At 36.5% G+C, this 12,301-nt stretch overlaps 1 protein-coding gene across 2 annotated transcripts in view; it reads right to left on the reverse strand.

Moving 5' to 3' along the window:
• The window catches only part of RB1 (RB transcriptional corepressor 1), a 134,239-nt gene that overhangs the window by 5,654 nt on the left and 116,284 nt on the right, over positions 1-12,301 (reverse strand). For both annotated transcript variants that reach the window (XM_007466438.1, XM_007466437.1), the window contains 6 exons: positions 11,925-12,043; positions 8,863-9,008; positions 6,151-6,296; positions 3,234-3,338; positions 2,339-2,452; positions 2,077-2,240 (listed from right to left, as the gene is read on the reverse strand). In XM_007466438.1, the coding sequence (XP_007466500.1) occupies positions 2,077-2,240; positions 2,339-2,452; positions 3,234-3,338; positions 6,151-6,296; positions 8,863-9,008; positions 11,925-12,043 (794 nt within the window). The remainder of the gene's footprint in view (positions 1-2,076; positions 2,241-2,338; positions 2,453-3,233; positions 3,339-6,150; positions 6,297-8,862; positions 9,009-11,924; positions 12,044-12,301) is intronic.

Here is a 12,301-nt window from a genome sequence, read left to right on the forward strand (position 1 = left end):
AGGAATGCCAAATCAAAGGTTTCCTCTACCCCTGGAACTACTGACAAACTATACTCATTAGAGACTTATTCTGGTACTGCTAGTCTAGTCAAACACTGAACTGGTTCCTTAGATTTTTTAAAGCAAGACCTGCATGTCTGCAAGAACATATTCTGCCATTGTTCACATTTAAAAAGGGTAAAAGAAAATTTTAAGTTTATCCATACTTAATTCTTCATAAATCAATGACTAAGTTAACAATTAAAATTTCTTTCACATTTTCTCATTAAAAAATTCAAGTTACGGGCTTCCCTGGTGGCGCAGCGGTTGAGAGTCCGCTTGCCGATGCGGGGGACACGGGTTCGTGCCCCGGTCTGGGAAGATCCCACATGCCGCGGAGCGGCTGGGCCCGTGAGCCATGATGGCCGCTGGGCCTGCGCGTCCGGAGCCTGTGCTCCGCAACGGGAAAGGCCACAACAGTGAGAGGTTCGCGTACTGCTAAAAAAAAAAAAAAAAAAAAAAAAAAAAAAAAAATTATTTTTTGGAAAAACAAAAACTTATATGTGATAATCAGAATTCTAATTAGGATCTATATATAGTATAGTAAATATACTTACTATATATAGTAAAGGCTATTTAACAGAATCCTAGAATCAGAAATCCTAGAATCCTAGAATCAGAAATCTCTTATTATTTTGTCCTTGCTTGAACCATATAATTTACACTCCTGATAATAAAGGTGAAGAACAGCATTAGCCTGACACAACAAAGACTGGATCATATGTACATGGAATCAATAAATATATGGATTTTACTGTCCTCCAATTCTTTGATAAGTGGCCATCGTTCTCTATACTGATATATTTGATTTAACTAAATATGCTGAATATGTAGAGTGTTAAGATGCTCTCTTAATACCTGATCAATGATTTATCAGGATTTTCAGAATGTGACTTTTTTTGCTAAAGGACTCCAACCTGGAAGTGATTTAACTAAGATCAGCAAAAAAGCCATCATTATCAGCATACTATGGGTTAATCATCACCATTAAAAATTTAGCTAAGTATACGTTTTCATGTGTACAAATTAGACATGGTGTGGCATCTCAGCAGCTTATAATGTAATCTGTAGATATCAGTACACAGATACTCAACTGTAAGAACACCAAATAAACAGAAGACGATACAGGGGCACATGAGAGCATTTATATCATTTGCCAATTATTTTCTACTTTTTCTTTTACTGTAGAGTTTGAAATTTTTATGAGTGTGCATTATTTATATAATTAAACACACCACACAAATGTTTTCTATAGGATTTATATATCCCCCTCTTGTTTTTCTTGCCCATTAAGTACAACTATATGGGCTAACATTTTCTGAGACTTTACAAGCTAATCTGCCTCCACTTTATTCAAATAAAGTCAGCTTTAAATGGCTCTTGATAACACATAATGAGTCAACTTCAAAAGCCAGAGAGCACTTGCTGTTGGATGTGGAAGATAATATACTGATTTGTAGTCGCACAGAACCTTTCATCTGAGAATTTAAAACAGTTTCACACTCATCATTTACCTGAGCCACAGTACCCTGAGACCTGCCCAAGTTAATACAAAGAGGCCACAGGCAGAATTAGGGATGGACCTCTAAAGACTTAATTTACAGTCACCTACATTTAATCAGTCATCTACATTTTTATAAGCAAGATGAACACATCCACAGAAAGAGTTCACAGGACATTCAATAAACCCCAGAATAAAAATTCTTAACCAAAAGTAATCTACTTTGTTTAGCAGACTGGCTACTTACGAAAACATGAGAGTGACTTGAAACTTATCATCAAACTGGTGCTCAGACTGTTTACAAAAGAACAGACCCCAGCAGCCAGGAAAGCTGATGACTAAATGTGCAAACCCATCTAAGTAAACAGATTACCTCCCCCCCTCCCCCCAATTCTTATCACATCACTTAATATAAATGAGGAAATTAGGGTCTCAAATCTGGCTTATTTTAAATGAAGAAAGCTTTGTGTTCTTATGCTTGGATCAAAATAAGCCCCTCTTATTCTTTACCACTTCCCTAAAAAGAAAACACAAACCTTGATCTTGGAGTCATTTTTGTTGGCACAGGCAGACCTTCTGAAATTTTATACGGATTCTTCAGGGGTGATATGTAGATGTTGCCCCCAGGAACCCGTAAAGGTGAGCTAGAAAACTTGTAAGGGCTTCGAGGAATGTGAGGAATTGGTGACAAGGTAGGGGGCTAGAGGAAAAACAAAAAAAGTAGATTACTTAATGTTTTAGTGAGATCTACTGCTTTATAATTAGATTTTCCCAAACAAAGGATGCTTTTTAACGTACCCTGGTGGAAGCATACTGCAAAATATTTGTTTTCAGTCTCTGCATGAAGACTGAATTATAGAAAACGATAATAGAATCATACTCCTCTTCTCTGATCAAAACACGTTTGAATGTCTGAGGAAGAAGAGCAAAAACACTTGTTAAATGAATTTGGGTATTTAACTGCTTAGATTTTCTTTCTTTTTTTTTTTTTAAATTAATTAATTGATTTTTGGCTGCATTGGGTCTTTGTTGCTGCGTAGGGGCTTTCTCTAGCTGCGGTGAGTGGTGGCTTCTCTTGTTGCGGAGCACGGGCTATAGGTGCGTGGGCTTCAGTAGTTGTGGCTCACGGGCTCTAGAGCGCAGGCTCAGTAGTTGTTGTGCACGGGCTTAGTTGCTCTGTGGCATGTGGGATCTTCCCAGACCAGGGCTCAAACCCGTGTCCCCTGCATCGGCAGGCGGATTCTTAACCACTGTGCCACCAGGGAAGCCTAGATTTTCTATTTTCATAGTTCATAATACTATTTAACAGTAAAAACGCATATTTTACAGGCAAAAACAATCCGAAAAAGCCATCTTAGGCTTGGATTATAGCTGCTCTACTAGCAGTGAAATGTCATAGATGTATACAATATGTTTTTTATACATTTGTGTAAAAGTTTATTACAAATATCCTGCTTATTGTCAGGGATATAGTATTCTTTGTTTACTTTATAGTATGAATTTGAATACTAAAGTGTGTTAACTTCCCAATTACATTTTAGTTACAAATAATTAACCAATAATACAAAAGTAAAAAGTTGATATGTAAATTTATATAATACAGTCAGAACATATGATATAATTAATGACTGAAGCTATCCATATTATAGATATGTATATATCTGGAAAATTCTTACCATGGAAAATTACCTACCTCCTGAACAGCATGAGGAAGATCTTTGTATGCTGTTACAATGATTTTGAATTTAAGGTCTATATTCTTCACTTTGCATATGCCATACATGGAACACATCATAATCTAGTAAAATAAATGTGATATAAACATAGTCAGGATTTTGTTGCATGGTTGTACTCTAAAAAACACTGTTACCTTTCTCTTAGTTTCAAACAATGGAAATTTAATTTCCTACAGAATTATCTTCTCCCATCCTGAGCTCAGTTTGAATGTACATGTAGAGTATTTAAAGAACAGAATGCAAATAGCCAACTCTCAGTTATTCAGGACTGATCATCTGGTTTGTAAATAACCCTAACTTTGGCTCCTGTTCCTTAAATGTTTCTCAGAAGAGAAAAGTTGAAACTGGAATCAATTAACTGTATAACTAGCACTTAAAAAAAAAAAGCCAGGTGTGAAAAGGGTTCAAACTATTAGATAAAATAATATTGGCTATACTCAGTGGTGGTGTTAAGGGGGATGCAGTAACTGGAAGGGGACAGGAGACAGTCTTCTGTTGACAATGTTCTGTTTCTTGATTTGCTTTCATAGATGAGTTCAGTTGATGAATTTACATTAAGATGTATCCTTATGATATACAGATTACTCTATACGCATATTACATTTAAAGAGAAGGGTATTTTAAACATAAAAATAAAATTTGAAGTGATTTTCTGTGACTTTGAAACATCGAACTTTCTTAATTTGTCTGAATTTTACTACCTAATTTAAGAACTGATATCTTCTGCAACATTCTTGTTCCCATCTACCGCCAAGAATACCTACTCAACGTCCCTTGTTTAGCATCTTAAACAGCCCCAATACTATTATTTCTCCCGTTTAGAATGCCATCCAAGTATCCTCTTTGCTAATTCACACTGTTCTCCTATTTCAATACTTTACCTAAGATACCTCTCACAAAATCTTCTTGATTCCAGATACCTAATCTCTTTAGAAATCCTTAGCACTACTGTCTATCTTTCTATATTATAGAAAAGCAGTAGACCCATAAGGCAATAAGTGCCTACTTAAAAAAAAAAAAAATCCAACATACTAGAATTTAGAGTTCAAATATCCTCTTGTAAAATATACAGATTGGTAGGTTATACCTTTATACAATAATTCATCTTTTGCTCAAAATATAATTCTTACTAGGAACAATACTACCAACCTTACCAAAATAAAAAGATTAAAAGGGAACATTATGAACAGCTGCATATCAACAAAATAGATATCTAAGATGAAACGGAAAAATTTAAGGAAAGACACGAACTACCAAAACTGACTCAAGAAGAAAAAGAAAATCTGAGCTTTTGAAGCACTAAAGCACCAAAAGCTTCAAAGGACACAATCAAGAAAGTGAAATGACAACTCAGGGAATGAGAGAAAATATTTGCAAATCATATAAGGATTTGTATGATAAAGAATTTGCATGTAGAATATATAAAAAACCCTTTCGGCTCAACAATAAAAAGACAACCCAATGAACAAATAGGTAAAGTATCTGAATAACTATTTCTCCAAAGAAGATATACAAATGATCAATAAGAACACAAAAAGATTCTCAATATCATTAGCCATCAGGGAAGTGCAAATCAAAACCACAAAGAGATATCACTTCATATCCACTAAGATGGCTATAATCCAAAAGGCAAATAAGAAGTTGGTGAAGATGTGAAGAAATCGGAACCCCATACACTGCTGACAGGAATGTAAAATGGGTAGCCATGCTAGCAAACAATCTGGCCATTCCTCAAAAGGTAATACAAAGAGTTACCATATGACCCAGCAATTCCACTCCTAGGTAAATACCCTAGAGAAATGAAAACATACATTCACCCAAAAACTTGCACATGAATTTTCATTAACATTATTCATAATAGCCAAAAAGTGGAAACCAAATGTACATCAGTTGATGAATAAATAAACATGATGCGGTATAGCCATACAATGGAATATTATTTGGCAATAAAAAGGAATGAAGTACTGATACAAGCTATAACACAGATGAACAATGAAAACATAGTAAGTTAAGGAATCCAGACACAAAAGATAACATTATATGAGTCCATTTATATGAAATGTCCAGAACAGGCAAGTCTATAAAGACAGAAAGTAGATTAGCATGTTGCCTGTGGTTAGAGGGGGTAGGAGAATAGAGGTGTGTATGCTACAGGTACAGTGTTTCTTTTTGACATGATGAAAATATTTTAAAACTGATTTTGGTGATTGTTGCACAACTCTGTTAATATACTAAAAACTACTGAACTGTACATTTTAAATGGGCAATTAGCATGGTATATGAATTACATCTCAATAAAACTGTTACAAAAATATTATTCCATAAACAGAGAAGAAAGAGGAAGATATGAGAGATGGTCTTTGTAAATTAACTCATTCATTTATTCATTTGACACTGTTTTAGATCAACTATTCTTTTTTAGATCTTTTTTAGACCAACTAAGATCCCCAGGGGTTCTTAGTTCCCCAACAAGCGATCAAACCCGTGTCCCCTGCAGCCTGCAGTGGAAGCACAGAGTCTTGAGCACTGGACCAGGGAAGTCATAGATCAACTATTCTTAAGTCTCATGCTTTTTCCACACTAAATGAATTCTAGCTTACCACAACATAGAAAAAGCCTAGGATAAAGTTTCTTCAGTGAGTTTTGCAGTGAGATCTTTCATGCCATTAAATAAGTAAAGTTATTGAAATACTCTCAAGCTCTAAAGCTCTCATTTGTAAGAAATATAGCAAAAATATAAAGGGTAGTCAACAAGCAAATATATATTAAGTCTACTAAATCAATGCAGCTTCTCATTTGAATCTAACCTTTTCTTAAGAAATCAGTACACAGCTAACAAGTGAGTCGAGTAGGAAAAGTGCATAATTTTCTTACCTGGTCCAAATGCCTGTCTCTCATGAGTTCATACTCATTCTGCAGTGTGTGTTGGAAAAGGGTCCAGATGATATGTTCTAGTTCTGGGTGGTCAGACAGAAGGCGTGCACACAGGGTATTTAGTCGAAGATATGCTAGTCGATACACTGGAAAAATAAGGGGAATTAATCACATTTACTCTTAATTTTGTATCACAAGTGGATTTTTTCGAAACATTAAATTGCTATAACCAAATGCTGTTAAATAGCATTTTAACATTAACTTCATCTCTACCACTGTTTTCCTTATGAATAAATTGATTTGTAGCCTTAGCACTGTACTAGATACTAGAAGGCAAAATAATACTTTGCTGAAAGCATTATTCAGCAAAAAATAATTCTTTTGCTAAATTATTACAGCATAAAATTGAGGTAGAGGGACTTCCCTGGTGGTCCAGTGGTAAAGAATCCGCCTTCCAATGCAGGGGACGCGGGTTTGATCCCTGGTCAGGGAACAAAGATCCCACATGCAGCAGGGCGACTAAGCCCGTGCGCTACTGTGCTCCTGTGCCTCAACTACAGAGCCTGCGTGCCACAAACTACAGAGCTCACGCACTCTGGAACCCACACGCCACGACTACAGAGCCCATGTGCCCTGGTGCCTGCACACCACAACTAGAGAGAGAAAACCTGCACGCCACAACTAGAGAGAAGCCCGTGTGCCACAATGAAAGATCCCGTATGCCTCAACGAAGATCCCGCGTGCCGCAACCAACACCCAACACAGCCAAAAATAAATAAAATAAAGTTGAGGCGGAGGAAAAAAGATCCTAAGATCTTGTGAAATTAGACAATCCAAATAGGGTATGTTTCAGTTCCACTGGTAATCTCTCATCACAGATGTTGAAAATTCTCACTATCAATATTCAAGAGGGTAATTATTTTTTAAAATAATGGAATTTCCAAAGTCCCTCAATTTTTCCAATCCTAAAAACAAAAAACAAATAGTGTATTTCTCTATAAAAATGCTAGACTTGTAGATTACCTAAGTGGTAATATGACTGTGATATTAAATTTAGAGAGTTTATTTTAAAATGCTAGTGGAACACAGGTTGGAGAAAAGTAATCCACAAAACTGAATTTTCCTCCATCTACTTTAAACATAATGAACCTTGGTTTAAATTTACTTTTTAATTTAAACACTTGGTTTAAATTTACTTTTCAAAGACTTGCATAAGGTAATCAGAATTTTTTAGTTAATAATTTATCCCAGTGGTCCTCAACTTTGGCTTATATCAGACTTGCACTGAGGGCTTGTAAAAACAATGATTTTTTTTTTTTTTCCCCCTCATCCTAGAGCTTCTGACTGAGTAGTTCTAGGGGCAGTGCTCAAAGAAAACTTCTCATTTCTACAACTTAGCAGGTGAGGTGGATTCTACTGGTTGGGGACCACACTTTGGAACCAACGCTCTTAATGTAAGGGCTTATAACATGCCTATAAAGTTCAGTATATCTCTGACTTGAATAAAAATCAGAAAAATGATTTATCACAGAGGAATGTGGCCTTTTACTTTCCTTCAAAGAGCTCCAAGTGGGTGTGCACTTGCATGTATATACACATGCCCAGACACCCAAATGACCTCCCCATCCCACCACATACACACACAATCAGAGAATGCTATACAAGCTGGTTACCAGGAAATGCACCTGCACTAGGCCACAACACTTTGTATAATCTCAACTCACACACCTGAACAGCAAAAGTAATGTTAGGAGCAAATATTTCCAGGCATAAATTTGAAAGCATAACAGTAGCAGCGACAATAACAACATCTAACACTTTCTGAGTGCTTACTATGTGCTAGGCACTGTTGGAAGCATTTTATGTATTAATTCATTTAATTATCTCAAAACCCATACAAGGTAGATTATTATTATTTCCATTTTACAGATGAGAAAACAGGCATAGAGATATTAAAGTTTTTTTTTAAATTGGAGTATAATTGCTTTACAGTGTTGTGTTAGTTTCTGCTGTACAATGAAGTGAATCAGCTACATTTATACCTATATCCCCTCCCTCTTGGACCCCCATCCCACCCACCTAGGTCATTCATAGAGCACCGAGCTGAGCTTACTGTGCTTTATAGCATATTCCCGCTAGCTATTTTACGCATGGTAGTGTATATATGTCAATCCCAATCTCCCAATTCATCCCACCCTTCCCTTCCCCACCATGTCCACATGTCCGTTCTCTACGTCTACACCTCTATTCCTACCCTGCAAATAGATTCATCTGTACCATTTTTATAGATTCTACATATATGCATTAATATACGATATTTGTCTTTCTCTTTCCGGCTTACTTCACTCTGTATGACAGACTCTAGGTCCATCCATATCTCTACAAACGACCCAATTTCATTCCTTTTCATGGCTAAGTAATATTCCATTGTATATATGTACCACATCTTCTTTATCCATTCATTTGTCGTTGGACATTTAGGTTGCTTCCATGACCTGGCTAATGTAAATAGTGCTGCAATGAACATTGGGGTACATATGTCCTTTTGAATTATGGTTTTCTCAGGATATATGCCCAGTAGTGGGATTGCTGGGTCATATGATATTAAAGCGACTTGCCCAAAGTCACGCCTAGTTAAGCAGAAGAGCCATGATTTGAATCCAGTCAGCCTCGTTTCAGAGTCCATGCTCTTGAGAGTGATCATCTACTAACCTTTTTTGTAAAAGAGTGAAAGGGAGGTAGATTTCAATGGCTTCTGAGTCTGGAAGGCTGAGGTTGCTTGTGCCTCTGAATTTGCAGTAGAATTTACACGTGTAGTTGACCCTTTTTTCTTTGGGGATCTTACAGGAGAAAGATACCTAGATATATTCAAAGGAAAAGACTTCATTTGAAGTTTGCTAAGAATCTCTCTCTCTTTCTTTCTCTCGCTCACACACATACACACACACACACACACACACACACACACATGGCTGTACACATGCATCCAAACACATCTTGTCTATTTAACCTACTGTTCTACACCAAATTCCTCTTTAAATACAAGTTGGAAAAGAGAGATTAATAGGAAAACTAAGCTTGTCCTTATCATTTCTAATTCTATTTCAATAAATGGCTTTTCTTGGGAATTACTGCCTTATTTAAAAAACAGCTGCATATGTTTATATGTTCAATTCTAATAATTAAAGTGGGACTGAATTCATAAAATTCTGGTTCATAATTTCTGGTTCCAGAATTCTGGTTCAGTCCTTCCTCTAGCTTAAAAGAACAAGCCACTGATATCAAAATATCAATTTCTCTGATTCTCTCCTAAAAACATTTCATTGATAACTATGGTTCATATACATAGCACTTAAGTTACACATATATACTCCCTCCTAAATTATATAGTACACAATTATATGAATTAATATTTCAAGTAACATTATCAAGGCAGATTTACACCTGTATACTAAAAATATGTCAGGCATAAATCAAGGCAGAGATATTAGTAAAATTATTTCTCAATTTCTGACCTTCTACTGCTCTGTGTTGCCCTTTATTTTAGAGGATGATCCAGGTCTACTTTCTTTTCTTTTTTTCAAGAACACTTTTTACTAAGGTCACTATTAGTAAAAGGTTTACAGTCTTTTAAAAATATCCCAGAATCTACTATGAAGAGCAAGTACTAGGGAGTAAACACCAAAGCATAACTTTCTAATTTTGTTTTAGTAGCTGAGAAATCATTCTGAGCAGGAAGTAGGATTTGTACCTTACTATGGATGTTTCTAGTACATTCAATATATTTACTAGTACACTAGGAAAAGGGAATCACCATTATAACTTTATATAAGTACCAGGGTCTAGTCTATTATCACCCTTGAATTTCCCTTCAATTCACTAACTAACAATACTGTAGACTGACTTAACTTGGGTAGAAGTTAGTTTCCCTTGAATTCTAGGTGAACACATTACCTCCTGGACTTCGCTACTTGAATCTCAGACTTAAGAAGGCCAAAGTGGCCTTGATTTCTTTCCCATTCTTCCCATGTCAAGAAATGGCTCCACATTACACCCAGTTTAAGTTAAAAACTCAGGAGGTATTTTTAATTTTTCCCTTTTCCCAATCTTCAAACCCAATGCAAAAGAAAGTTCTACTAAATCTTCCTCTAAAATACACCCCAGATCTTTCCATGTCTTTGTACCTCTACTGACATATCTTAGACCAAGTTGTTTACATCTCTCACTTGAACTACTGAAATATTCTCCAAACTGGTCTTTCTACTTTCTTCCTTGCCCTGTTCCTTTCCTTCCTCCAAACCCACCTGTACTTCAAGTAGCAGCCAGAAACTGACCCTTTAAAAATACCAATTATAGCAAGCTGCACCCCTGCTTAAAACCTTAATGCTTTCCCACTGCCCTTCTAAAACCCAAACTCCTCCCTACGGCCTATGAGAACCTACAAGGTCTAGATCCAGTTTGCCTCTCCAGCCCCATCTTGTACCATTCTCCTCTTGTTTGCTTCGGGGTTTCTTTCTGTTCCTCAGACCAGCTAAGTTTGACCACTCTAGGCCACTGCACTTAATACTGTTTGCTGTGCCTGTAACGCGCATCATGCATATTTTGCCTGGCCAGCACCCACTTGTTCCTGAAGTCTCAGGTCAAATAGCACTTCATCAGAGAAAGCTTCCCTAAACATTCTATCACTCTCTTAGCTTCTCTCTTTCACATCATTCTGTTTCTTTCTATTACAGAACTTATTATATTCTAAAGTCACCTTATGTATTAGTTTACTTGTTCACTGTTTATTTCCTTCCTCCAGAGCGTAAGCTCTACGAGGGGAAGGACCTAGTCCATCTTATTCGCCTTTGTATTCCCAGTGCCTAGAACATTTCCTGGCACCTAACAGACAACTGCTTATTGAATTAAAGAAAAAGATAAGGCTTGACTTATTTATATTTATGTATTACCTAGCAAACAAATTTATACATGAAGGCAGAAGCTCCATATGCTAGAAATACTTTGGTACAAATTATCATGGAAATGACATCTCTGGAAAACAGTCCCTGCACTAATCACAGAATGCTGTAATGTCAATTCCTATACAGAACTGAACAGGAACATAACATTAGGCACATTTCTATGAAAGGCAATGTAGCTAGACTGCTTAAGAGCATGGGCTTTGGGGTCAGATTGCTTGAGTTTGATTTCTAATTCCCTCTTCATAGATAACGGAGGCTGAAAGCTGTGTCTATTATCTTACAGGGCTGTTAGGTCACTGTCCAGCACACAGTGACCCCTCAATAAATGTTAGTTACCGCCTTCTTCTTCCATCACACCATCATGCACTAATCAACCGTTTTAGTCTCTGATCCCACACTACTCCCTTTGCCCCATCCTATGCTTCACTCCAGATGCACTGAGCTGTACTCCCTGAAAAATGTTTCCTGCTTTCCTGACTGCTATACTTTGGGGTTCATGCTATTTCTGCCTCTTCCCTCCTCTCCAGTTTCCATGTTGAAATCCTGCTCTACCTTTGAGGACTATCTAAATTGCCATCTCTGCATGAAAGGTGTCCTCATTACATCAAACCTGAGTGATTTCAGTAGCACTCTGTACCACTGTATATGAACTTTATTTGGGTCATGTATCTTATATTCCTGATCCCTGAAAGCAGGAAAAATGTCTTATTCAAAATTCTATTCCCTACAGCTTTTGTATAACATCTTGCATCACACTATGCTCAGAATCTATTTGCAAGTTGAATGGACTGACACAACAGACATTCTACTTACATATCTGCTGCAGTGTGATTATTCTGGAGAGGAAGGTTGAGAGTACAAGCAGGTTCAAGGTGATCAGCTGGTCCTTCTCGGTCCTTTGCTTGTTTAATAAGATCAAATAAAGGTGAATCCTATATGAAACAAGATGACATTAAAACAACATTGGTCAGTATGATTCTCCAATGTATATATCAAAATCATATGGTTTGACATGGTGAGCATTATGAATTTAGTCATAATTGACAATAGCAATTTTGAAGTCAGAATAAGATTCTCTTCTCCACCTTGAAAATAATGACTGCCAATTTTTGTATTACACACAAAATAAAGAACTAGGAATATGTATAACTTCAAATGCTTGTATTAGAAAAGAAATTAAAAGTTAGGGA

The sequence above is a fragment of the Lipotes vexillifer genome, unplaced genomic scaffold (assembly GCF_000442215.2).
Source record: "Lipotes vexillifer unplaced genomic scaffold, Lipotes_vexillifer_v1.1 scaffold384, whole genome shotgun sequence".
NCBI lineage: Eukaryota > Metazoa > Chordata > Mammalia > Artiodactyla > Lipotidae > Lipotes > Lipotes vexillifer.